This window comes from Hyperoodon ampullatus (genome assembly GCF_949752795.1).
Source record: "Hyperoodon ampullatus genome assembly, chromosome: 5".
Lineage (NCBI taxonomy): Eukaryota > Metazoa > Chordata > Mammalia > Artiodactyla > Ziphiidae > Hyperoodon > Hyperoodon ampullatus.
The window spans coordinates 116,092,224-116,117,821 of record NC_136918.1 but is presented as its reverse complement, the minus strand read 5'-3'; the positions used below and the strand labels follow the sequence as shown (position 1 = coordinate 116,117,821).

At 39.1% G+C, this 25,598-nt stretch overlaps 1 protein-coding gene across 1 annotated transcript in view; it reads left to right on the top strand.

Annotated features, from left to right (window-relative positions):
- Positions 1-5,979: 5,979 nt before the first annotated feature.
- ROBO2 (roundabout guidance receptor 2) overlaps positions 5,980-25,598 on the top strand; it is a gene marked incomplete at both ends in the record, with an annotated part of 582,120 nt that continues 562,501 nt past the window's right edge. Inside the window, one exon of the mRNA XM_079704897.1 lies at positions 5,980-6,040. Coding sequence (XP_079561023.1) covers positions 5,980-6,040 — 61 coding nt within the window. The remainder of the gene's footprint in view (positions 6,041-25,598) is intronic.

The following is a 25,598-nucleotide window of genomic DNA, read 5'->3' as shown; positions in this document are numbered from 1 at the left end:
TTAGAACTGGAGAGCTTTAAATAGAGATGATAAAATAACCAGCAGAAAAAGACTATGCAGGGATAGGAAGCCTAGCCTGTTATGGTCAGAGGCCACATAGATGGAGGTGCACCTGTAAATAATTTCTATCTTTACGAGACTGACAATTTTGCTTATTTCTAAAAACACTTTCTTAATCTAGATGAAAGGTTATCTTCCCCACCAAAGAGCTACTTTTTAATTTAGAGCCGAGGTTGCGGTTTCATAGATCACTTAAACGGAGGGAGGAGGGTAATGGATAACCTCAGAATGAGGAGTACTGACCTTAAGGAGATAAAATCTCATTGATGAACTCTGAAATAGCTTTATGTGCTTTTTAAAATTCTAAGTTTTAAGGTATACACACTTAGAGAAACTATGCCTCGATATTATTTATTATTAATACTTAATGTAATATTTTATTTAATCAAAAGCTATGTTAAGTTTGGAAGTATCACTGAAGTTTTCAATCAAGATAGAAAATAATTTTCCATATTGATTTTAATTCTAAAAAAAAGAAAAATTCTTCTTGACCACAAATGACGGTATTTGGTAGAAAATACTTTGTTTTTGTCATATATTGCTACATTTCAGTCAACTTAAATCTCAGATCTCTAAGAATGGAATATTTTAATAACTCCATGTAATGTACCAAAAGTACTAATCATAGATAGATACATAGATAGGCAGACTGATTACATACAGAGTATTAGTGAATATTGAAAATGAATGGACTGAAATCAGATACTTAGAACATATTTCAGAAGAACAATATGCAATTTATCTTGGCTCCCTCAAATCGTTTTGCAACAAGTTGGAGTGTAATAAAAAGAAGAATAACCTAAGAGCACATGAGTCATTCTTCTCTGATCTGGATTTTTAATGCTTCGCTTATTTTAATTGTCCTGTGTTCTTTTGTAGATAGTAACCCATATGTTTCATGTAGATGTGTTGCTTCTGCATAGTATGGTAAGATAATCTTATATAGAAAAATTCAAACTGAACTGATAACAAATGGTCTTCTGGCTGTAAGAAGATTCTTCAATTTTGGAAACAAAAACCGATTATGTATTTCTATATGTTTTGGTGTACCAGATCTTAAATTAATCAATCAAAGCAATTTATTAAAGTGTTACAGTGTTTCTACAATGTGGAAGATATTTTAAAACCCTTAGGAGCATAGATTTTGTAGAGAGATCTGGATTCAACGGAAGATTGCACTTTTTATTAATTTGGGTTAGATATCTAAACTTCAATTTTCTCATCTGTACAATGGGAATAATATCAACCACACAAGCCTCTCATAGGATTTAAATGATTTAATGAATTTTTAAAAACTAGAACAATTCCTGACATATAGCAAGTGCTCACCACTTCATAGTAGATATTAAAATTATTAACTAAAATTATTAGTTGATTTGCCTATGTATACCACCTTGCAACTATAATGAGGGCATGATGGGAAGAGTAAAAAATAAATAGATTGGGGTTTTTCAAATTATACCACATCCTTTGGGAATCTGGTATGGAAAAGAAATATTTAATATTTTATATCTTATATTGTGCAGATTGGCTTCAGATGAGTATTTTATGTTTCTCCAGGAATGCCAACTCAGAAGTGCAATCACAAAGAAGATCATTTGATCACCTTACCCCAGTTAGGGTTAATTATAGTCTCCTACACATAGATATCTTTAGATATCTTAAAATATATATTTATCTGGTAGGCACATTTTGAGCACATAATAATACCATTCCAGGTTTTACATAAAAGGAGCCTAGATTTCCATGTACATTTTCTATTTAGCAGCTTGTTTAGAGAAGAAAAAAAAAAACCCACTTGATATTTGGGGAGATATAATAGCCAAGTGCCCATTTAATTTTATGTATCTTAAACCTTCTAATTTGGCGGTGTGGGTGCTTCATTGTTCTAAGATATTTCTGGCTTTGTCTTAATGAAAACCTAAAAAAAAATTTTTAGCTAAAGCACTACTAAAATTGAATTTCCAACTTCTACAAGAATGTTCAAGGTTTTAAGGATTTTCCTTTTAGAAAAACCAAGTGAGGAATCCATTTCTTCTATAGACACTGCTCACTAAAATTGTGTTAACTTTAATAGAAATGTAAACTTTTCTCTAATACAGATCTTATCAAACCTCCCAGAAGGTAGTGTCTTTGTTCCCCTTGGACTTATTGTTGTCCATATTACATTTCTGTCTTTAGACTTTTACAGTAACTGTTAGTGTTGAGAGTTTTGGTCATAATCTTCAACCATCACTTGGTATGAGAGTCTTATATGTAAAGTTATCAGTTTTCCTTGGTCACATTTTATGTCAAATGAGAGACCGACAGAGTATTCTTTTTAAACATCATTTATGAACTTACCTTCAAGAAAAATCACAAAACGTAGACCCCTAAATTCCTTTGTTACAGACATTATTAAATAATGTAGGTAATGTATTGCAAAAAGATGGCACTAGACTGAAATCAATGGTGTGTTTTGTCACTTTTAGTAAGTAAAGTATGAATGCAAAATTGGTCCAAAATGCCAAATAAATATAACCAAAGGAATGTCTCTTAAATAAATCTTTTCTCTGTGTGAGGTCATTTGTCATACTCTATACAAGGACAACTTTCTGTGAGATGTGAGGTAACATTTTTCTGCCCTAGGGAACAACAACAATTGCTAGGTCATTCTCCTTCAAACTACCCTCCTCCAACTTCCCACGCACACCCTTTCTGCCTCCGAGTGACTTTATAGATCACCTAAGGAAAAGCATTTGTAGATGGTTGAGTGCAACATATATGAAATCAAATCTACCTTTTTCCCTCCAGATGAAGAGCCATGACAAAACTCTTCAAGATGAAATGTCCCAATATCTTCCTTTCTGAGATCTATCTTAAAATTAAAGAGCTTTAAATCTATATGATTTATTAATTTCTGCATTATTATTAGGGAGACTTTACTTTCAGAATATTTTCTGTTGTACCCAGGTAGGGAAATTTGAAATAGAGATTGGGGGGTGGTGGTGGCGGTGCATTAGAGGAATAAATTAGACTTTGTAATCCCTGATTTTAAATCTAGTCAGAATGTTTAAAATGAAAAATTTAAAGAATTATAAATTATTTGGCAACATTAAAGATAGATAAGAGAGATAGTAATCCAATGAATTTTGTCATTTTCCACGACCACCATATCATCTAAGTTAGACTTGGCCCTTTGGGTTAAAAAAAAAAAAAAAAAAAGCATGTGAACTTGTCTCCTCCTCCCCTCCCCACTTCTTTTCTTAGAGTGGTAAAAGAATAATACATTTAGAAATCATTACTGTGAGAATTCAAGTGATTTAACTTCAGCACACTAATGCACTTTTTTTAAAACAACTAAATAATGTATATAAAAATTGTGCTGAAATTACTCTTAATGCTTCACAAGAAGAGTGGCTTGTTTTATTCTTCTGCAAGACTATTTCATTACCATAATTTTCAAGCATGCAGAGGTGCCATAAAAACTCTCCTAATTACTTGAGTGTCACTGACCATTTTTTTTTGAAACCCACAATATCACATCCCTAATAAGCAAGGGAGCGCTAAATTGAGTGGCAACACCAAAATGTACCACCAGACAAAGGCTCTTCAAACTGCTTCACAAGGCCACGAACAGAAAGAATCTTTTCTAATATTTTCCAGTAGGGGGAACTAAAGACTCACCATCCAGCTTTTAGTTCGGCTCGGGAACCTGCGTGAGTTCTTATAACCCGCCTTGTAATCATCCGAACTAGCATCAAACAACTACCAGCGAGCCTGTGATCACACGTGGGCCGGGCTCCACCGGCCACACCGGTGGCACCCCAGACACTAGCATCCCTTTGATCTAATGTGGCCTGCCTTAATCTTCCTGGTCCTGAATGGCATTCATTTGGTGGGTTCTGCCTTAATTTTCAGGATTTTGTCATCTTTGGGCTGCAATTCAGCTGTTTTTGAGCTTCGTTAGCTCAGTTGGGTTTTCAGGTTTTCCGAATTTCCTTTCAGAGGTGCTAGTCTCTGGAGGGTAATAACTTCGGGTACCGGCCCCCCCGCACCCAAGCTCCCTGATCTCCTTTCTCCATCCTAAGCGTTTTCTCAACTCCCTGGCATCCCTCAGCCCCGCGTCAAATTCATCTTTGAGGAGGTCATAAGGCAACTGAGTAACAGAAGAGGGGATGCCACCCCTTCCCCTGCCCCCCAACCCGGGATTCCTCAGGGGGCCATAGATCTTGGCTAAAACAAGCCAGTGGAGACTACAGATTTCTGTACATCTCCCTCCCCCCTTTTCTGTGCCTTTTTAACGACGGAGAAAGCACCCCGAAACAACCTTTCCGCTCCAAGAGGTTGTTATATTGTTTCCTTTCCTTTTCTCCCTCCCGCTCAGCTTCTCATTTTGCTAAAAGGTGAAGAGTGAATGTTTGTGTGATTTTAACGGGTAATGAGCATGCACCCGGGGTCCTGGACGGATGATCTTTTTTCCAGAAAGCGTGTGCATCTCCGGCAGACGGAGGGATGAATAATTAGGAAGGGCTTCCATGAAATCGCTCACCAAGAAAATTACCTGCCCATTAAACGGGACGCGGCGAAGGGCAGGAGGCTAGAGCCCACCTATCCCCCTCCCGAGGCGGGAAGCAGGGGGGAACGACGAGGCGCAGAGAAGGGGAAGGAGTTGACCGGTAGCCTCGGCTCCGAATTTGTTCATTTCTGTCCCACTAGGACTCTAGGCTTTCCAGCTCCTCCTCCCCCCACTGCCCAGCGGGCCGGCGCCCCCTGTGCGGGCGGGTGGCGGAGCGTGGAAGTGGGGGCTCCGTGCACCCCCTCATCACCCCCCGCCCCCCCCTCCCCGGGGCAGACTCCTAGCAGCTTTCATTCCTCCCCTCCCCTCCCGCCTCCTCGCCTTCCCTCTAAGTCCTTCCACCCGCGGCAGCTTCAGGAGGAGGCGGACGCTCTGCTGCGGGGCCGCGGGAGCAGCGGCGGCGGCGGCCGTACCAGGTGGACTGGCGGCTAGACCCGGGCGGGCGGCTGCACCGCGCGCTCCCCTGCTCTCCCACTCCTGGGCCCCTGGGCTCACCCGCCCCGCTCCGCACCCGCCCGCCGCCCGCCGCCCGCCGCCCGCCGCCCGCCGCCCGCCGCCTGCCGCCGCCCGGGTTCACAGCCGCTCGGAGGCGGCACCGCGGGGGGGGGGGGGCGGTGGCAGCAGCCTCAGCCCTGCCCCTCTATCCCTCCCGCCTTCCCTCCCTCCCTCCCTCCCTCCCTGCAGCCCCACCACGTAGGAGTTCGGATTCTCCACCCGCCTCATCCCTATTTCCCTTTGCCTCTCTTTCGGGAACGAGAGAGGTGGAGGGAGGCAACGGGGTTGCAAAGGAGAGGGCCGCCAAATCGGCCCGCCTGCAAAGTGTTGCTTTGACACATCCTTATTATGGAAGTTTAGTGAAAAAACTCTGGACGTGGAGCTGCTACCCAGACGGAGACCGGGGGAAAGGAAACCAGTGGGCAGGCCAATGTTTTTTTTCGGAAGCGCGCTGGCAAGTTTGTGGAACACTTTCTAGGAATTAGGTCTTTTTCCTCTCCCGTCATCTTCTTGACTTCTGAAGAACGAACTTGGCTTTGGATTGCCATGGAGCCTGAGGAGAGGGGGTTAGACACACTTGAATAATCCCTCCGGCTGGGCTGAATTCGTGGGAATTTAGGAAGCCACAGTGAGGAAATACAGCAGCCTTGGGAGTGCTCCCTGTTAATTTGGATGGATCTACATGTGCCCCATTCAAGACCTCTCCACTAACCCCTTCTGATCTTGCCATTTGCTCTTCTTGACTTTAATTAGCAGCTAGAAAAGTCTAAACTTTGGACCTACCTCTTTTTTTGATACTTATTTTTGTACTTTTGCTCTCTGGGATTGGTTTCTTAAACAATCTGGATCCTTTTTAATATGTCAAAATGAGTCGGCTGATGTTTACACAACTACTGCTCTGTGGATTTTTATATGTTCGGGTTGATGGTAAGTTAAAATGTTTCTATCCTGTCCCCCCCCCCCCAAAAAAAAAACCCAACATTTCTTTCTGAGTCGGATGTGGGCTATAAATAAAATGACATTATATCTTTCGGTCCCTTTGGGCCAGTCATGGGGACTTTGGGGGAAGCAGAGGTTTTAAGTCTTTTGTTTCTAAACTGCTGCAAATGGAACGTGTTAGGAGCCACCTATTGTTGTAATTTACTTAATTAATTGAGGAGTTGGGTAATAAATGATGGGCTCTCAGTTTTGTTAGAAAAAGAAATATGAAAGTAAATCTCTTGAACGAGTCTAATACTCTTGTGCTTGTTCTCCATTTGGGGTTTGTTCTTGTATCTGAACTTTGGCTTAGAAATTCAAGTGAAGTAAGTAATAGACACCCCAGTGAAGGTGCAGTAGGTTAGGAATTTGAGCCAGGGATCTCAGGGATCAATGTGTATCACCTGCGTGCTGGTAAGTGCTCTCCTAGCGTGATATCAAAATGAAGATTTAGATCATAGGGAGAAAACTGTCAAAAGTAAGACAGGGCGAGGCTCCAGGAAGGGGGAAGCAGAAGCTGTGCGCTGGCTGTGGGTACGGAACACTCAGCTCAGTCCCTAGTGGCAAACACAATGGGGATCTGAAACAGGTGCTGTAGGTGTTTCCCTCTAGGTTGAGTCAGTCTGTCAAGCAGACAGCATTCTGCCTCTGATTCTCCTGTCTTTTGTTCAGATTTGGTTTCCTGGGGTATTTTCATAGGATGTCAGTTTCCTGTGGGAGGATTGCAAAATCCTTTTTTGTAGCTCTTTTGAATGATGAGTGGAAGTAATCGTTAACATGCTGTTTTGTTTGTTTGTTCCAAAGAAGAAAGTCAAAAGAACATTTGGTATTAACCTAGCGACTTTAATTTTCACATCAATGGAAGCAATTGGTATAAAGAGAAGATTAGAGCATGATATTTTTGCCTGCATGTGTGGATTGTAGTACTTTAGATTTTTAATTACTGTACTTATAAATAATCTGAGGTGTATTGGTCCAGATATTTGAGCCATTATAGTAGCTTGTTGCTACATAAACTTTCCTCCAGTATTTACATTGTGGACGAAGTCATTATTTGGGACACTGCCTATTTTTGCCCGCCTGTAGGAGCTAACTTTGTTCCTGGCAGCTGCTGTTGCACAGAGCCCCATGTATCAGACTCAAAAAGGAAGCCCTTCTATAAACATGAGGCAATACAGATGAGTTTACCTTCAGTCAAGTGGCTGTTTTCAACCCTGGACTACATAAGTACCCGTGCCCCCCAGCGATAGTAGGCGAGGCGTTCATGTGGGCACACTGCTTTTTTCTTTTTTCCCTTCTAAGTAGTAGATGTATAGGAGTAAATGGCTGTGAATTCTACTGTGGCAATATCTCTAATCATATCTAATCATTCACCAGACATTTTCTTCCTCAATACATTTACCTTTGTAATACATTTAGATTACCATCACAAAAAGGTTTTGTCCCAAGTGTTTTGATTATCACAATAAGACTTTGATATAACTTTTTGGATATGTCCTCACAAGCCATGAATTTATATACTGCAATGCCAGAAATGCATTATAAACTATATATTAGATTACAGAACTATCACCAAGTTTTTGTTTTTTTGTGTTTTCTTTCAGTCGTTGTGTAGCTAGCTGGAATACAATTAAATTGCTCAGTGGAAGTGACAGAGGGAATCAGAAGAGCTTGGTGTTACAGAATGTAATTAATGTATCAGGGTGTTTGGAGATATATGAAACAAATGCAATTAACCACCTTGCTGGAACAGCAGTAGCAAGACATCATTTCTCCCGTTCCCTCCCTCCTTCGTCTCCTAGCTCACTCCCTTCTTTCCCGCTCTCCCCTCACGTTGCCCTTCCTGTCCCACAGATACACCTAGGACCTTTGTTCTGTTTTAACATTATAGGATAAGGGTTAGTTTGTGTCTGGGCCATAACTGTGCAGCAACATTCATAGTAATGTAGTGAAAAATGCCCAGGATTGAGGAGTTGAAAAGGTAGTATTAAATTCTTATGTGTGTGAAACTAGTTTTTGTATTTAGCATCTACTATGTCCAAAGCAATGGAAACGGTGGACACTTACTGAATTAGTATGTAAGTCATACGTTTGACATTGGATTGCCTTTGGTTTACCCCCTAATGATGACAGCCCCTCCATGGGAATTGTTAAAAATTTGGGATGTAGACAACACTGCCCTCTAGGCTATTTCAACACACTGGGATTGTGTGTTTGCATATATAATGAGGGGGTTGTTTGTAGGATCTCTAAGCCGCCTTACTTTTCCAGGGTTCTATGATTTCTAGTTACTTATTATCCTTCTTAGAAGTGTGTGCTTATTCTCCCCATGAATTTCAAATTTAGAGAAGCTTGTACCATTTCAAAGATATACTGACTCTCCTTGTGCTAGACACAGAAATTAATTTTATTCAGTGACAAATGATCCATAGATTTGCATTGAAATTTGCTTGGTGGGTTATTTATATGTGCATTTTTATAGTATATGAAAAATGTTAGAGTTTTGCCTCCTCATGGAAGTTATGTGCCATTATTATTTATGATTTTTCTGTATCTTGTATCTGTAGGAATCTGTAGAGAATAAATATTAAGTTAGTTGAGGACTACAGGCAAACTTTTCTATTTGGGATGTAAATAAAGATTATCTCATTCGATACAGATTAATTAACCAAATGCAGATTTTTCCTTACTATTATGTATGAGAATATGTGTTGAATTTAGCCTTTGTTCTCCAGATTTTCTTTATTTTTAAATAAGAATATGGTTTTGTAATCATTTACAGGGAACTAATATGAACTGTCACAAGACTGTTGGATTACACCTATATTTCATACATTGTGTCAGTTCGATAATTTAACAATACTGGTGAAAAGATGTTTTGCCTCTCACTGTTGTGGCCTCTCCCGTTGCGGAGCACAGGCTCCGGACGTGCAGGCTCAGCGGCCATGGCTCACGGGCCCAGCCGCTCCGCGGCATGTGGGATCTTCCCGGACCGGGGCACGAACCCGTGTCCCCTGTACTGGCAGGCGGACTCTCAGCCACTGCGCCACCAGGGAAGCCCGAAAAGTTGTTTTTAAGATGAAAATATTTCTTGTCTTTAATCCTTAACTGTTCTAAAATGAAAATGGCACTTGTGATATTTGGAGAGATAAAGATGATACGTATGCATGGTGCAGATATATAATCTCATATAGGTTTATAGGTTTTGCTAAAGTGCTTCTTTCAGTAATGGACTCATTATTATAGCCATATGTAGTCCATTTCAGAACTTAAATTGCATATAAGTAACCTGAAATTTCTTCTTGCAACTATACACTAATATCACGTTTGAAATGGCTTTGTTTGAATAACCTTTGATTCTAGGCAACATTTGGACCATAAACCAAAAGGATTTCTTAATACATAGAGAAAAGAGTATCTTAAAGAAAAAAAGGTCATGATTATACCAAAAAAAAAAAAAAAAAAAATTCTAGTCATTGCATCCTTGAGCAACCTGTATAAAATAGCATCTTTGCTAATAAAAATATGGATACGTAAGCACATTGCCTACATTTGGATACATATATAGTAATGAAGGAAACTTATGTATGTAGGATGTGTGTGTCCAGTAATATCTGCTTCAGTGGTTCCTGCAGTCCATAGGAGTTATTTATTTATTTACTTCCTATGTGCAGTTTGGTTTTTGAAGAGTTAGAAAAAACAGATTTTCCCTTTTTTTTTTTTTTTTTTTTTTGCGGTACGCGGGCCTCTCACTGTTGTGGCCTCTCCCATTGTGGAGCACAGGCTCCGGGCATGCAGGCTCAGCGGCCATGGCTCACGGGCCCAGCCGCTCCGCGCCATGTGGGGTCTTCCCGGGGCACGAACCCGATGTCCCCTGCATCGGCAGGCGGACTCTCAACCACTGCGCCACCAGGGAAGCCCAGGCTTTCCTTTTACTTATTTCTACTCCTAGTTCTCCTCTTCTCCTTCTCCTACTTCTCCTGTACCCCCCCTTCCTCTTCCGCCTTCATTTCTTCCTTCCCCTCCTTCTTCTCCTTCTTTTCCTTCTTTTTTGGACCCAGTGGAAGGAATTAAAGAAATATTTGAAGAATGAAGAAAATAGGTGAGAGGTTTCTTGGATAACAATTTAGAAAATCTGCATTTAAAGGAGATATGTTAATAATATTTTAACTTTGGATATACCCAATTGGGGTCTTGACTCATCATTTTTCTTTTACAATCCTGTAGAGCTTGATGCAAACTTATATAGTTCTTTTTCCAGTTTAGGCAGACAGAAGTCTACAGATCTGAGTTCTAGCAGAAAGTTATAGGGTGCTATATTAGTGATTTATTTTCAAAGAGAAGTATTGTTATGTTTCTATAGTGTTTCCAGGTATAGACCTGTCAACCTAAATCAATACATTGATGTTGTTAATGATTTTCTTCTTTTTTAAATTATTGAATAAAGCATGAATGAATGATGACATAAAGTCTTTTAAGGGGAAATTCCATAAACTCTGGCAATGTTTCAGCATAGCAAAAATCTAATATAGCGTCTAAAGTGTAGCATATTCACCCAAAAAACCTGTCTCTAACAAAACAACATTGGAGTAATCTAGGCCTCAGTCTTTAGTGTTTTTTCCTCCATTTGCACCTAATCCTTAATATCTTTCATCTGGTCACATGGGTTTTACATACTTCTTTATGCTGATACTTCTCAAATTGCCCTAATCACTTGTGGAAGAATGTAAATTCCATGAGATTACAACTTGGCTCTTCTATATACCATTGTATCTGCAGTGCCCGTACATTACTTGATGTATCCAGCTGACTACATGACATCTTTGCTTGATATCTAATAAGAATATATCAGACTTGGATAGTAACTAGATTTGTTGTGATGATCGTTTCCCAATGTATACAAATAGCGAATCATTGTGTTGTACACCTGAAACTACTATAATGTATGTCAATTATACCTCAATAAAATAATTTTAAAAATGAATATATCAAACTCAAGCCAGGGATAGAATTTGCTTCTCTTTCCAGTCATCTCCAGCTCAGTAGATGGCATCAGTATTCACAGTTTTTCATGACCCGAAACTAGGAATCATTTTTGACTTGTTCTCACCGCCCCTATCTGACTTGTTAGTAAATCCTTTGAAATATACCCTGATACCTAAAATTTTATGCATGTGTTTGTGAATTTTTCCCCAACATTTTAATATAAGCATTTTCAAACATAGCTGAATTTTACAGTGAACACTCATATTCCCACGTAGATTCTACCATTATTTTACTATACTTGATTACCACATATCTATCCGTTTACCCATTCTCCTAGGCATCCATTAATTCATCTTATTGTATTGATGCATTTTTAAATAGATTCCAAATGTTTCTTACTAATTCAACCACTACTATCCTGGTCAAAACCTGGACTATTGGAATAATCTGATCAATGATCATCCTGCTTCCATTCCTGCTCTTCCTATCCCCACACCTTACCTCCATCCAGTTAATTCTCCACCCAGTAGTCACAGGGACCTTTCTAAAGCATGTAAATAAGATAATGGCAGCTCCTTGCTCAGAAGCCTCTAATGGCTTCCACTGTTAACTCTTTGCAATAGTTTACAAGACTCTTCAAATTCAGGTCCCTCACTGCCTCTCTGATCTCATCTGTTCACACTCCCTACTGGAACCTAGGTTTAGACCTTTCTTTTTGATGTTTTGTTCCTGACTCAGGGCTTTTGCATTTGTTCTTTCTTTCATCTGAAATGTGCTTCCCCTGATCATTGCATGGGTGAGTTTTTTCAATTGGTTTAATGAGTCCCTATCCAATATCATCTCTTCAGATATATGGACCACCTAATGTAAAACTGCTTCCCTTAAAACACTATTGGACTACACCCCTTACCTATCTTAATTTTTTTCTGAGCTCTTATCACCTTCTTAAAGTTTATGTGGGTGTGAGCACATGTGTCCACACGCACATGCACGTGTTTGTATAAACAGCCTTGAAGGGACTCACATTGTACCCTACTTGCAAGCTAAGAAGTTAGACTGCTACAACTTCATGAATGCTGGCAAAGGACATGAAACTCCTGGGTCCCAGATGGTAGATTTCATTAGTCATGTCACAGCAAGCAGCATGACTTCATGTTTGTATAGATTTACCTTTCCCCTGAAGACCCTTAGGGGCAATGCAGTGGGGCCCAGGTAGATGATGCACACATAATGGGTTAGCCTCACAGCCGATGAGCCCTGAGCTTGGGAACCAGGATATTTTATAGTGGGTGATAAGGAAATCTGCCTAAACTTTGGCCTGGAGAGAAACATTGTCTTGACTATATTAGACAGTAAGCAAATCTGCCTTCTGTTCTGAAAGGAGACCATCTAGAGTTTAGAAGACTGTTTGCTGTATGCATATGTTAGTATGATTATTGTCTGCCTCTTCCACTGAGCTCCTAGGGCATGGACTTTCTTTGTCTATTTTGTTTACCTGTGTTCCTCCAATGCCTAGAGCACAGGATAACACATAGTAGAATCAAGTATTTGTTGAATAAATGAAAATGTGCTTATGGAGTGCTTTTGAGATGTTTATTTTCATGCCCTAGCCCAACATGTGAAACTTTTACCATTTGAACTAGGTTTATTTATTTATTTGGGGGTGTGTATTTGTATGTGTCTCTCATTCTCTCTCTCTCTCTTTAGAGAGAGAGAGTTATCAAACATGCAAATTTTGACATAAATGACATCATGATTTCTGATGATTTAGTATTCCACCTTTCACCTAGCAGGAGATATAGAACTGACTATTTGCTTTGATATGTCTCTTTTCTAACCAAGAGTATTTTCAACAATGGTGTGACTTACGTGGTCACTCCCAATCCCCATACTAACACTGTTGGATGTTTTAGCACACTGTTGAGTGGTGTATATATTTTGACAAGGCACTCCTTCAAATGATTCTAATGTGCCTTAATAGGACCACATACACTCTTATCTGACCAAGGAATTTTGACTTATACAATGATATCTAGTCCAAAAAGTGAGAAGGTCCTTCAATAGCTCAGTTGGTAGAGCGGAGGACTGTAGGTACAAAAAGTGAGACTTTTCTTCACCTTTAGGGCAACTTTTCATTTAAGCAACAGATAAAAATGATTACTTTAGTTCAGGCATAGAATTAAAAAGAATACTTTTAAAATTGGTCTCCAATTATATAGCACACTAATAATTGAAAAAGAAGAGGAAGATTAAAATACCTGCAGCAGCTGGAATTACCCTACCCTATCTACTGTTGTAATCATCATGTCTAGTACCCTGTTTACCATCATTGATACTAAACTGAGATATACCCAGGAATTTGGCAGGTAGACCCTCTTTGTAGACCTACTTTTGATTTTAAGAAAATAACTCAAAGGAGTCTTACTAGAAAATTTATTCTTTAAAACTGAGATAAAGCAAACATAGACATTCTCTAAATTTTGCTACTTAAATATTTTCCCCCAACAACTTCACTGAAATGATTGAAATATAATTCACATTATATTTCACAAACAAGTTACTCATGTAAAGTGTACAATTCAGTGGTTTTTAGTGTATTCAGAGAATTGTGCAACCATAACTACAATCCAATTTTAGAACGTTTTTTCATCCAAAAAAAGAAGCCAAGTATCCTGCTCCTTATCTGCCATCCCTTCCCCAGCCCTAGGAAGCCACTAGTCAACTTTCTGTCTCTGTAGATTTGTCTATTTTGGACATTTCATGTAAATAGAATATTACAATACATGCTCTTTTGTGACTGGCTTCTTTCCCTTCATCTAATGTTTTCAAGGGTCATCCATGTTGTAGTGTATATTAGTACTTCGTTCTTTTTTATTGCTGAATAGTATTCCACATCATTTATTCTTTGAGTTATCAGTTCATGGACATTTAGGTTGTTTCCACTTTGGGGCTATTATAAAGATCGTTGCTATGAACATTTGTGTATTAATCTTTGTGTATACATATATTTTCATTTCTCTTGGGTGTATAACTGGAGTGGACGTGCTGGGTCATATGGTAATTCTGTGTTTAACCTTTTGAGGAACTGCAAGACTGTTTTCCAAAGCAACTATACCATTTTACATTCCCACTGGCAATGTATGAGGTAAATATATTCTTTTAATTCACCATGGAAAGAAAATGTTGAATGGCCTTTACAAGTTGGATATATGTTTGTAGTGAGACAATTTTATATGATAATAATATGCTTTAAGTTTCCAGTAGTCCTAATTTCTAATCCCTTCAGTGATTGTCTTCTCAATCTTCTTCAGTTGCCCTGTAAAGTTTTACAAATGAAATTAACCCAAATTGAAATTGTCACTTTTAGCAGAGACTTCAACAATACTAAATGTAAATCACAGAATGATAACATCTCAGAGTTAGAAGAAGTTTTTGCAGTTTTGTGGTACAATTCTCTCGTTGGTTGGACAGATGGAGAATGAAGCTCAGAGGTTTTTTTTAAATTAATTTTTATTGGAGTATAGTTGCTTTACAATGTGTTAGTTTCTACTGTACAGCAAAGTGAATCAGCTATATGTATACATATATCCCCTCTTTTTTGGATTTCCTTCCCATTTAGGTTACCACAAAGCATTAGTAGAGTTCCCTGAGCTATACAGTATGTTCTCATTAGTTATCTATTTTATACATAGTATCAATAGTGTATATATGTCAATCCCACCCTCCCCTTCCCCCCTTGGTGACCATATGTTTGTTCTCTACGTCTGTGTCTCTATTTCTGCTTTGCAAATAAGATCATCTATACCATTTTTCTAGATTCCACGTATATGCATTAACATACGATATTTGTTTTTCTCTTTTTGACTTACTTCACCCTGTATGACAGTCTCTAGGTCCATCCACATCTCTAAAAATGACCCAATTTGATTCCTTTTTATGGCTGAGTAATATTCCATTGTATATATATGTACCACATCTTCTTTATCCATTCCTCTGTTGATGGACATTTAGGTTGCTTCCATGTCCTGGTTATTGTAAATTGTGCTGCAGTGAATATTGGGGTGCATGTGTGAAGCTCAGAGTTTTTATGTGCCTTGTCACATAGCCTATTGCTGCTTAACAGTAGAGCTGAAACTAGAGTCCAGGGTTGTTTTTTATCTCTATACCACGCTTCTCTCAAAAGACTATTTCCAGATTCTCAACCCTGGAACTCCTTAACAAGAGTTCCAGGCTCTTGTAACTAACTGAAAATGGCCAGCTGTTTTCCAAATATGTCGACAAGGGAATTAGCTTGAGATGCCTTGAGGTTATTCATCTGATTCAACACATGCTTATTGAGCACCTATTTATAAACAAAGCACCTTGCTGAGGGCTCTGTGAGGGACATAATGAAGTTAAATAGTTCCCACCTTCAAGGAGATGATTCTTTAGTAGAGAAGATAACAAATATTCAAGTCACTAAAATAAAAGTAGTTATCTGGTAAATGCGGGGGGCAGTGTGTGGGGTTGAAGGAACATAGAACATAGTCTGGGAACTCAACACCAAATGGGTCACTTAATGTGGGCCTTAGAGGAAGAGTGAACTTTTTTTTTTTTTTTTTTTTTTTTTGCGGTACGCGGGCCTCTCACTGTTGTGGCCTCTCCCGTTGCGGAGCATAGGCTCCGGACGCGCAGGCTCAGCGGCCATGGCTCACGGGCCTAACCACTCCGCGGCATGTGGGATCTTCCCGGACTGGGGCACGAACCCGTGTCCCCTCCATCGGCAGGCAGACTCTCAACCACTGTGCCACTAGGGAAGCCCAAGGGTGAACTTTTAATAGACAGAAAGATTGGAAATTGCATTCCAGCAAAAGGAATAACAGGAGGAATAGCATGGAGATGACAAAGGTGTGCTAGGGGAAAGGCAAGGAGTCTAGTTTAATTGTAACATAGTTGTACGGAGGGGCAGTGTGAGATGATTACTGAAAGGCAGTCAACAAACACTACTGACTGAGTAAGATCAAATAATTTAACCATTCTGAGTGTCCTTGTCTTTAAAATTGGCATGGTAATAGTGTCTTCTCAAATAGCTGATATGAGGAATAGATGAATATATATTCATCACACACACACATATATATATACCTATGTATGTATATAGGTGTATGTGGAACATATGTGTGCATATATATTGATATGTTATCATATATGGAATTAGATGTGTGTATATGTAATATATATCTGTATGTTACATATATATGTTATATATGTAGAAATTATATTAAAATGCTTTGAATAGTGCCTGGTACTTAATAAACTCCAATTAAGTGTATTTATTATTATTTTTTATTAGTAGTAGTATTTTTATTCTATTGGTATTCCTTTCCTAGTATGGAGTAGAAGTAAATTTAAGAGGACTTTGTCTATCAGGCTAATCATGAACTACATTTGAGATGCGTTTCACGAAGATTTTCATATAACCTTTCAAGCATGAGTCTTCAGGTGACTAAATAAGAACTTTTGTTGCCTCTTAAGGGGACTCATCTGTGTCCACACCTATGCAACTGTGACAAACGTGCTATGACATGTATGTTTCCATTGCATCATGTGCTGATTACAGAGCAAATGGGATTCCCAAGTGAGTGATATTATGAATGAAAGGAATAAACAAGAGAGGCATACTACAAATAGAAATTCGTTAACAAACAGAACATGCTAGTAAAACCCTGCATTTTGGTTCACATTGACTGATTTACATTTTTTACTTGGTGCTTTTGATATAAAGTATCATGAAGATAAATCTTTTAAGAGACAAAGCTTACTGAATTCCAAGTAAACACTTCTAGTACAGAAAATTTTTAAAAATTAACATTGTCTCCACTCAACATTTTTTCCTAAATAGCCCACTTATCTTTCTTACATCTAGTATAGACATCATTGATTCTAATACTTTTTATAATTATCCATTAACCAGATTTGCATATTGAGTGGTTGTGTATATCAAGAGTAACCTGACTAAAGCAAAATCATTGCTATTGTGGAAGGGATACACCGTGGGTGTCCAGAAGCTGTGGACTCCTCTTTAAGCTTTACCACTAATTAATTGTATGACTTTAGAATCTTATAAAAAAATAGATATTTGACTGTGTACTCTTCAATGTCTCAGCCTTAAATTCTCTTACTGTAAGTCATTTAGTTAAATGTCCTATCATTTGCATTATGTTTGAGTACAATTAAAGGGGAAAATTTATACTGGAAAAAAATTATCCCAAACCATAAATACCCATCTTTGAAAATAATCACGAATTATTGTTCAGTCTGCATGGGGGCTATATTTTGATGTGGGCTTAATGATTTGAATATAGATGACAGTCAAAATCCACTAGCCTTATGATGCACATCCACTTTCATTCATTAATGACCAATGGTACTTATTGTTTCTTTATGAATAAATGGGATTCAAAAATTTAATACTAAAAAAAATAGTCTTAAGCCAATGTACTCACTAGTTTATGGCCACTGTGACTAGAACTGTATGTGACATGGCAGTTTTAGCTCAGGAGAGGGGTTAACAGCCACTTTTTTTTTTTTTTGCGGTACGCGGGCCTCTCACTGTTGTGGCCTCTCCCGTTGTGGAGCACAGGCTCCGGACGCGCAGGCTCAGCGGCCATGGCTCACGGGCCCAGCCGCTCCGCGGCATGTGGGATCTTCCCGGACCGGGGCATGAACCCTTGTCCCCTGAATCGGCAGGCGGACTCTCCACCACTGCGCCACCAGGGAAGCCCTGTATCTTTATTTTAAAGTGAACTTTAATGTGTTGGCAAATAATAGTGTAGTTATTGAAAACTGAGTTAATTGTTGATCTATTAAAACTAGAGCAGGCATTTCAGTTTCCCCACCTTAAATATGCAACAGCTTGTTCATTCTAGAACACCTTTGCATGTCAACAACTACAAGATGCCTTCACCCAAATGCAAATTATGCGAACCCCTCCCTAACTGCATCTGCATCATTGATTAGAGGAGATACTGAGTAAGAAGAATGTTACCTTTCAAAAAGAAAGTGCCCAGTAACTTAACATTCCTCAGCATTTTTTCATTCAAAATGAGCTGTGAGGATACTTTTCTTCGAAGCAGTGATAATCTCAAGAGTTAAAAACTAACAGTGAAAAGGTATTTCCATGGCGCCTGAGCCCTGTACTCACAAATCTTCAAGCTGTCATTCAGCTGAGGTTTGCAGCCTCCTTTTCTTGTCACAAATGCTGTTGAAAAACTTCAGCAGAAAAGAAAGTGCTAACAGAGTTGGTTGGGGAGTTCCTCACTGGCTATCCTGAAAACATGTAGGTGATTTTGCAGCTAAGTACGTTTTTAAGTGTTTCACTTCGCCTTTGTGATTTGAAAGGCTGGATAATGCAAACTTGTAATACAAAATGAAAGAATAAAGAATGGGAAAAATATGTACAGCATGTGGGTACAGATTTTGGGCAGAGTTACCTCTTATCCCCTCCCCTCCGCCCCATACACACATGACTGTAAGATATGAATAAACTTCTGAGTTGTTTGATACCTGCCCTCTACTCACAATCCAACAGACAACTTTTATTTTATGAAGAACATTTCCCGGGCTATGAATTATTATTGTACTTTTCTGTTAAACTGTAACACCTGTGATGTTCGCCAGTTGGATCTTATGAAACTCCCCAGGTTTTTGAGCTGCTCAGTAAAAGTGTCTCATCATGTTAAATTTAAATTCCAAGTTCGTTTAACTTTTCTTTTCAGAAAGTGGTTTTTATCTTTCTAAGCATCAACTAAGCATGGCATGCAAATAAGACAACTAGGCAATTGCTTTTATAGTCTATCTTTCTCAGGGTGCAATTCAAAGCTTTCTGAACTTGGGGCGTTATAGGAGTTTATGTGTGATCTTTGCATTTGAAATAGTCCAGCAAGTGCAAGGATATACCTGGGAGAGGCAGTCTCTATGAACAATGAGGAGTGAGGGGGTGTTGGAAAGTGAAAAACTGAACATTTGAACGAAATGAATTGGACCAGCATTTGAAACTCTGCTATATAGCAAGCGGACAAGCTGATATTTAGTTCTATGGATTGTTAACATTCACATAAAACAGAATTATTTAGCATTTACTGAATCCTTTTTGATAATCAATTTGGGATCAGATGCAAAAGAACATGTGTCTGGCTTTGTATGACCCCAAATTCTTCCGTTTTCCCTTTGAGCAGATGACATGCCTTCTTTGCTGACTGATATTGGTTGCTAGGAGAAGTGCACTGGTCTGGTCCCCTCTTATCCAGCAGTAAAACTAAAGAGTGTATTGAATAAGAAAAAGAGAGGCGGAACACAGTACAGGCCATGAATCATGACTTGTCCCCAATATGTCCACTTTGCTCCCATTTTTTTCCCCTTTAAACACTTTTTGTTTTTACCAATGATGCTTTCTTTCAGCTGCTATCTATAATCCTTTTGGAGCCTGAGGGGAAGAGGGTTGCTAAAGGGAGGCTGTGCTGCTAAGAGTCCACTCAGCCCTAATAAAAGCCTTGAGAGTTATTCATGGGGCCACATTAGTGAGAATGCCCTACTCAGTGAATAGCATCAGTCAGCTGCCTTTGAAATCCAGTGATTAATACCTTCTGTTTTTAATGGCGGGGGGGAAGGCAGACAGGAAAGGTCTTCATACTACTTTGGCTCTTTTGCAAATTAGATCTTATATATTGTCAATGCTTTTGAAAAAGAAGTTGCTAAATTTTCAATACCTGCAGTAGTCGTTAAAAAAAATAGTGTTTCATGAACTGTTAATTGTGGCTATTGTCAGATACAACTGAAATGGTAAAAATGTCCCAAATGAGAGCTTATAAGAAAATCAGTTAGCCATTCTTATATTTTGGCCATGTTTTATGATGACCATCAAACTAAAAACATGATGTTAAGTGATTATATTCAAAATGTTGTCTACACTGATCTATTTCACAGCATCCAAATCACATTTTTGTTTGTTTGATAAAGAAACTAATTACAATACTCTTGAGATTTTAGAGAAACATCTAATGAGAAAGCGTTAAGGGCGGCAGGTGTTTCCCATGAGCACTTGGATATAAGGGGAAGTGATTTACAAAGAAGTTCTTATATATTGATACGTATATATATACACACACACACTCATATATGTTTATATCTATAGGCTAGTTTAGCATAAGGGATTTAGGATGTTATCATTATAATCCATCCCTATTACCCCTCTTTATATATTTTGATTACATTGAGTACATGGCACAGTTCAAATAAAGTTGTGTAAGGTTTAGAAAGCTTGCTTATCATCTGAGGTGCATAGATAGAAAAGCTTCTGGCTCTGGTGCCCTGTGTAGCCAACTAGAAAATGCAAGGTGGTGCTTCTTCATACTGTTTTTCAGCATGATTCTAATGTCATCCAGGCTGTTATTATTTAGATGGTAATTTAAGCCAAGCCTCAGTGTTCTTTTAAAATTATTCTAATTCTTCTGTTCATTTTACATTTATTTTTGATGTAGCAGCTTAGTCTGGCTCTTCAATATGTACTCACATTCATTAAAAAGGCTTCCCTGTAGTCTGAATTTGAGAACAAACAACATTTAAAGAACTCGGCATGATGCTTCCTGTAACCTGTTTTTGACTCTGTGGAAGTGAAATATCTTGTTAAGAGGTGGTAATACCCAAGGGCAATCAGAGATGAAAATGTAACGACTTGGTGGGTGATGTCTAGAGATCAGCTTCGAGTGAGGTCTGCTTTAACATCTTTATTAGTGACATAAAGGAGAGGACAAAATGATAAAGAAATGGACATATTTCAACATTAGAAAGCTATGGGGAACTTTTTCCCCCACGACCTACCCATACCCCCTAATGAACATAGAAATGATTTAGAAAACTTTAGGCAGCAAAAATTGTTAGCAGATTATGAACTAATGCCTTATTCCATATATAAATGTAAAGTAATTCTTCAGGGAAATAATCAGAAACCTAGATATCTAACTAGAGAGAGAAGCCAGCAAAGCAATAAAACTGAAAGGGCCCAGGGGATAAATATGGGAGTGGAGACCAGGAGAAAATGCGATTCAGATTAGGAGTGTTATGTCCCAGTTTTAAAGGTCAGGGGATTATAGGGCCCATTTAGGGAGTATTGCATCACTGACTGTGGAGATTCTCTTTCAGTGAGCGTGGCTTAAGTGCAGTTGAAATACTTCTTTCATTTTGCACTTCATTGCCAGAACATGAGTGTGGGAGAGAGATATTGGCAGAATAGAAGCAGAAGTGAGTACAAAGACAGATTCTTTTGGAAGATGTCTGTCCCCTTAAAACTAGAGAAGGATGTACTTATTGCCTCTGTATATCCTGACCTATATAGATGAGAAACACTATTGAGATGGATCCCATTAAACTTTTTCAAATATTGAGGGGAAAGGTTGGCAAAATGTAACCATGTTTAAAGTGTTTCACCAACCACTTTTCATAACTAAATCAGAAAAACTTGGAAGCAATGAGTTACGCTCAGGGGGAAAATACTCATATTTTAACATTTTTATTGATTTAAATGATAGGAGATGCTTAATACAAAGTTGCATTGTATTTCAAAGGAAGGGTAATAAACAATGAGTCCACTATGTAAATAGACAAGAATTGTAATCAGACTCATTGGCTGAACAGGATCCAGAACATAATCCACTTTCAACATTAGTGAGGTCTTATTAGACATGCACCCTTTGGGGCTATACAGTTTAAGAGAAATGTGAAATACTTGATAGTCTCTGTTCTATAGAGAACTGCAAGATGATAGCAGGAATGGAAAATAATGTGTAAGATTGGCTTCATGAGTTGGCATTCTTTTTTTGTGTTTTTCCTCTGGTCTCAATATTTTGAATGACTTATTTTGAGGGGGCAGAACAATATACTGTCATTGGATTTAAAAATCACCTTTCTTGGTTTCAAACATTTTCAGTTGTTTGACAGGCATCATATACAAGCTAGTACCTGAGCTTGGTGATTATTTTATAGCATTAATGATAAGCCCAAGAGAATAGAAAGAATGCAGAGCTGACTGCCAACACTGATCAACGCCATCCTGATCTAACAGTCTTCTGGTACCTGTGTTAGGAAAGGGAGCATGATGCTGTGAACTGGGGTGCCTTAGAACTTCAAGAACCAGGTAGTAACTATTTCTGGCTTTGCTGGCCATAAGACACCCTTTGTCACAACTACTCAGCTCTTCCTTTTGAAGGGAGAAGGTGGCCATAGACAATATGCAAATGAATGGCAGAGTTTTGTTCCAGTAAAACTTTATTCATAGACACAGAATTTTTAATTTTTTACTAATTTTTTCATCTCACAAAATAACATTTTTCTTTTGACTGCTTTTTCCCCTATGGTTTAGAAATGAAAAAAAAATAAAAATTCTTACCCACAGGTCATAGAAAAACAAGGGGTGGGCCAGCTTTGGCCTAAGGGTTATAGTTTGCTGTAGAATATAAATCATTGCTTTTTCATTAGAGGAGTAGAAGAAAGAATGTGGTGGGATGGGGCAAGAGGCAGATGGAGCCAGAAAATGAACACCCCCCACACACACTGCCCATATTATCTCTCCCACTTCATCACTCTTCATCCATTCTTTCAGCACATGTTCAGAGTGCACCTACTATGTGCAGTGGATTGAGCTCTTTAGATCCCAAGCCGCGACTTAAATACTGTCACTGCCCTCAAGTCCTGCTGCAGTTGAGGTATTTGTACATTGCGCTGAGAATCCCATGCAAGGCTGCCTAGAGCCTTAGGAGAAAGCTTCCTTACTGATTCTCCCAAATCGGTCCCCAACAAGGGCCCTCCTGCCTGGTGTTGCTCATGCCAGTAGTTCAGAAGCAAAGGAAAGCTTTATTCTTTGATCAGAGACTGGAGAGGTGGGCTCTCTCTCTAGAGTACCCAGCTCTACTGACAGGCCGCGGGCAGGGCTGCTTTATAGGGATCCCACCTGCCGGCGTGAGGCGGGGCCTGGGTTCTCTCGGGGAAGTCGCAGCTGCTCTGCTCAGCCTCCAGATGGCTCAGCGTCTCTGCGCACGGCCCGCCGCCGCCATCTTGGATTGAGTGTTGTGCGTGGCTTCTGCCTACGGTCCCGGAGCTGAGGTGTCAGCGCAGCAGTTTCTCGGGAGGAACTCTGGTCTGGAGGCCTTGAGGCAAGACCTCTGCACGGGGCACCCTATGAGCAAGTGAGACAAGGGTAAGCATCAAGGAAGAAGTTAGACCTTGTCTTATCACCTAGATTCCATCTTATTTTCCCCCGGGACCCTAATGGGCTTTGCAGGTAACAGCTTCACACCTGTCAGGTAACTTGAGCAGAGTCTTAGAAAGAAAAGGAGTGTTGCGACTGCCATTTGGACAAGCGGTTGTAGAGCTCAGGGATAGGGCGGAACGTATTTAAGGCATGAGATTACTTGATATGGTGTTTCTGGTTGAAGTATAGGTGCAGAGAGGAGATTCCTCACTGGGAAATGGGGTTGGAGGGTTTCTTGAGAAAGGCTCAGTCATGGAAGGAAGGCAATGAAAAACTCACCTAGAGGTTTTAAAGTTGGTTAATGTTGTTCAAAAATGCAATACATGGGTTTCCCTGGTGGCGCAGTGGTTGAGAGTCTGCCTGCCGACGCAGGGGACACGGGTTCGTGCCCCGGTACGGGAGGATCCCACATGCCGCGGAGCGGCTGGTCCCATGAGCCATGGCCGCTGAGTCTGCGCGTCCGGAGCCTGTGCTCCACAACGGGAGAGGCCACAACAGTGAGAGGCCCACGTACTGCAAAAAAAAAAAAAAAAAAAAAAAAAAAAAGCAATATGTGACCTCTGTGAGGGTGTTGTTAAACGTGGAAAGACCAAAGGCAGAGAAAGCCCCTTAAGGCTAAAATGGTGAAGGCATAAACAAACAAATTGTCAGGAGATATGAAACAAACTATATTGTCAGTGTATGTGAAATGGATTAAAAAACTATTGAGGTAGATTTGACAGAATTGGACTGGGGGTGGGAGAACAAAGGAAAGAAAGAAAGTTCAGGAGAAAGTATTTTTAGAAGTTTAAGTTTAAATTGGGAATTTGAGAAGGTGAGTCAGAATTAAGACACCTCCCATTCTATTTGTTTTAATTATCTTTCAGATTAAACAAGAAAGATTTTTCTTCATATCCTTTTTTGCTGCTCTAAAGTTGAAAATGTTGGTAGTTCTTTTGCTAGGTGTGATTTCTTCACACTCTACTTTTTTGGGCTGGTGTAAATTTGAATTCAGCTTTAGATTTGCAAGTAATTTAGAGGTATGACATCAACTCCTATGTACATGCTTTCAATTAAAAATTTGTAGTTCCATTTATATAGAGAATATAGCATCTTCAAACTCAAGAAGAGATTCACGAAGCTTTCCAAGAAATCTCTACTGCCTGTCAGTATATAGCGAGGCCCATGTTTACATCTTAGTGCATTTTATATCTGCTGAATTGTACAAAGTAGGGCTCAATGTTAGATGAATTAAATTTTTCCTTTATAGACAGCATGTTATGCAGAAGCCAATAGAGTTTATGCCACCTGACCCCAAATATGTTCAAGAATAAAACTTCCTGTTGAAGTCAAGGACCTAGCTTTCTTCCAGTAAAAGAGGAAAGTATTGCATGGAGTGGAGCAAGTCTGGACAATGGCTCCTCAAACTAAATATATTCCCTGTACCAATGTGGTAGTTAATTAACTACTCGGATGGACGATAAAGGGCTGGGAGGCTGTATAAGTGAGATTCTATGCTTGCTGTACAATTATGTGCTGGCTCCTTTCCCCCAGTCCATAGAATTCTCTGTATTTGTCGTTCCTGATGTAAGAGTGTGATAGATAGAAATAGGATGGATCCAGTATCTCAGTAATTTAAAAGTAAAAAATAAGTTAAGATGGACAGTGAGGTGATGAGGGCCAATTCCTAGAGTTACAAATTGGCTTTATTTTTTTCAATTTTATGTTACTGTCATGCTATGGGGCCATATCATAGCTAACATTTGAAAGCATATGGGCATTGTGCCATAACATCTGCAACCAGTGATGGAGAAGAGGCTAACTCTATACAATTTCATCAATATGTGGGTGTTTTATATCTATATCTGTATCTATCTATCTATATTTGCTAAAAGTGTAATATATCAATAATGAGATAAGAGTCCCAATAACTAAGTGCCTCCATGTTAAATTTGGAGGTATGGTACAGGATAGAGAAGCAGTCATTAATATTTAGAAATAACAGATACAAAAAAGTATTCACCTGGAACTCACCCTTGTATGATTGTATGCTATTTTTATAGTTTGATTTTTTTTTTTTTTTTAGATTTTTCTCTGTTATCCAACTTCCTTGGCCTCTTCCCATTAACACCAAACACTTTCGCATGTAGTATTCATCATTCTGTAACACAGAGCATATAATATTGAAAAAGATGCTCTTGGTGTTAGGGGTCTCTGCATAAAATTCATTCTCCTGGTGTTGTTATTAGGCCAGTAAAT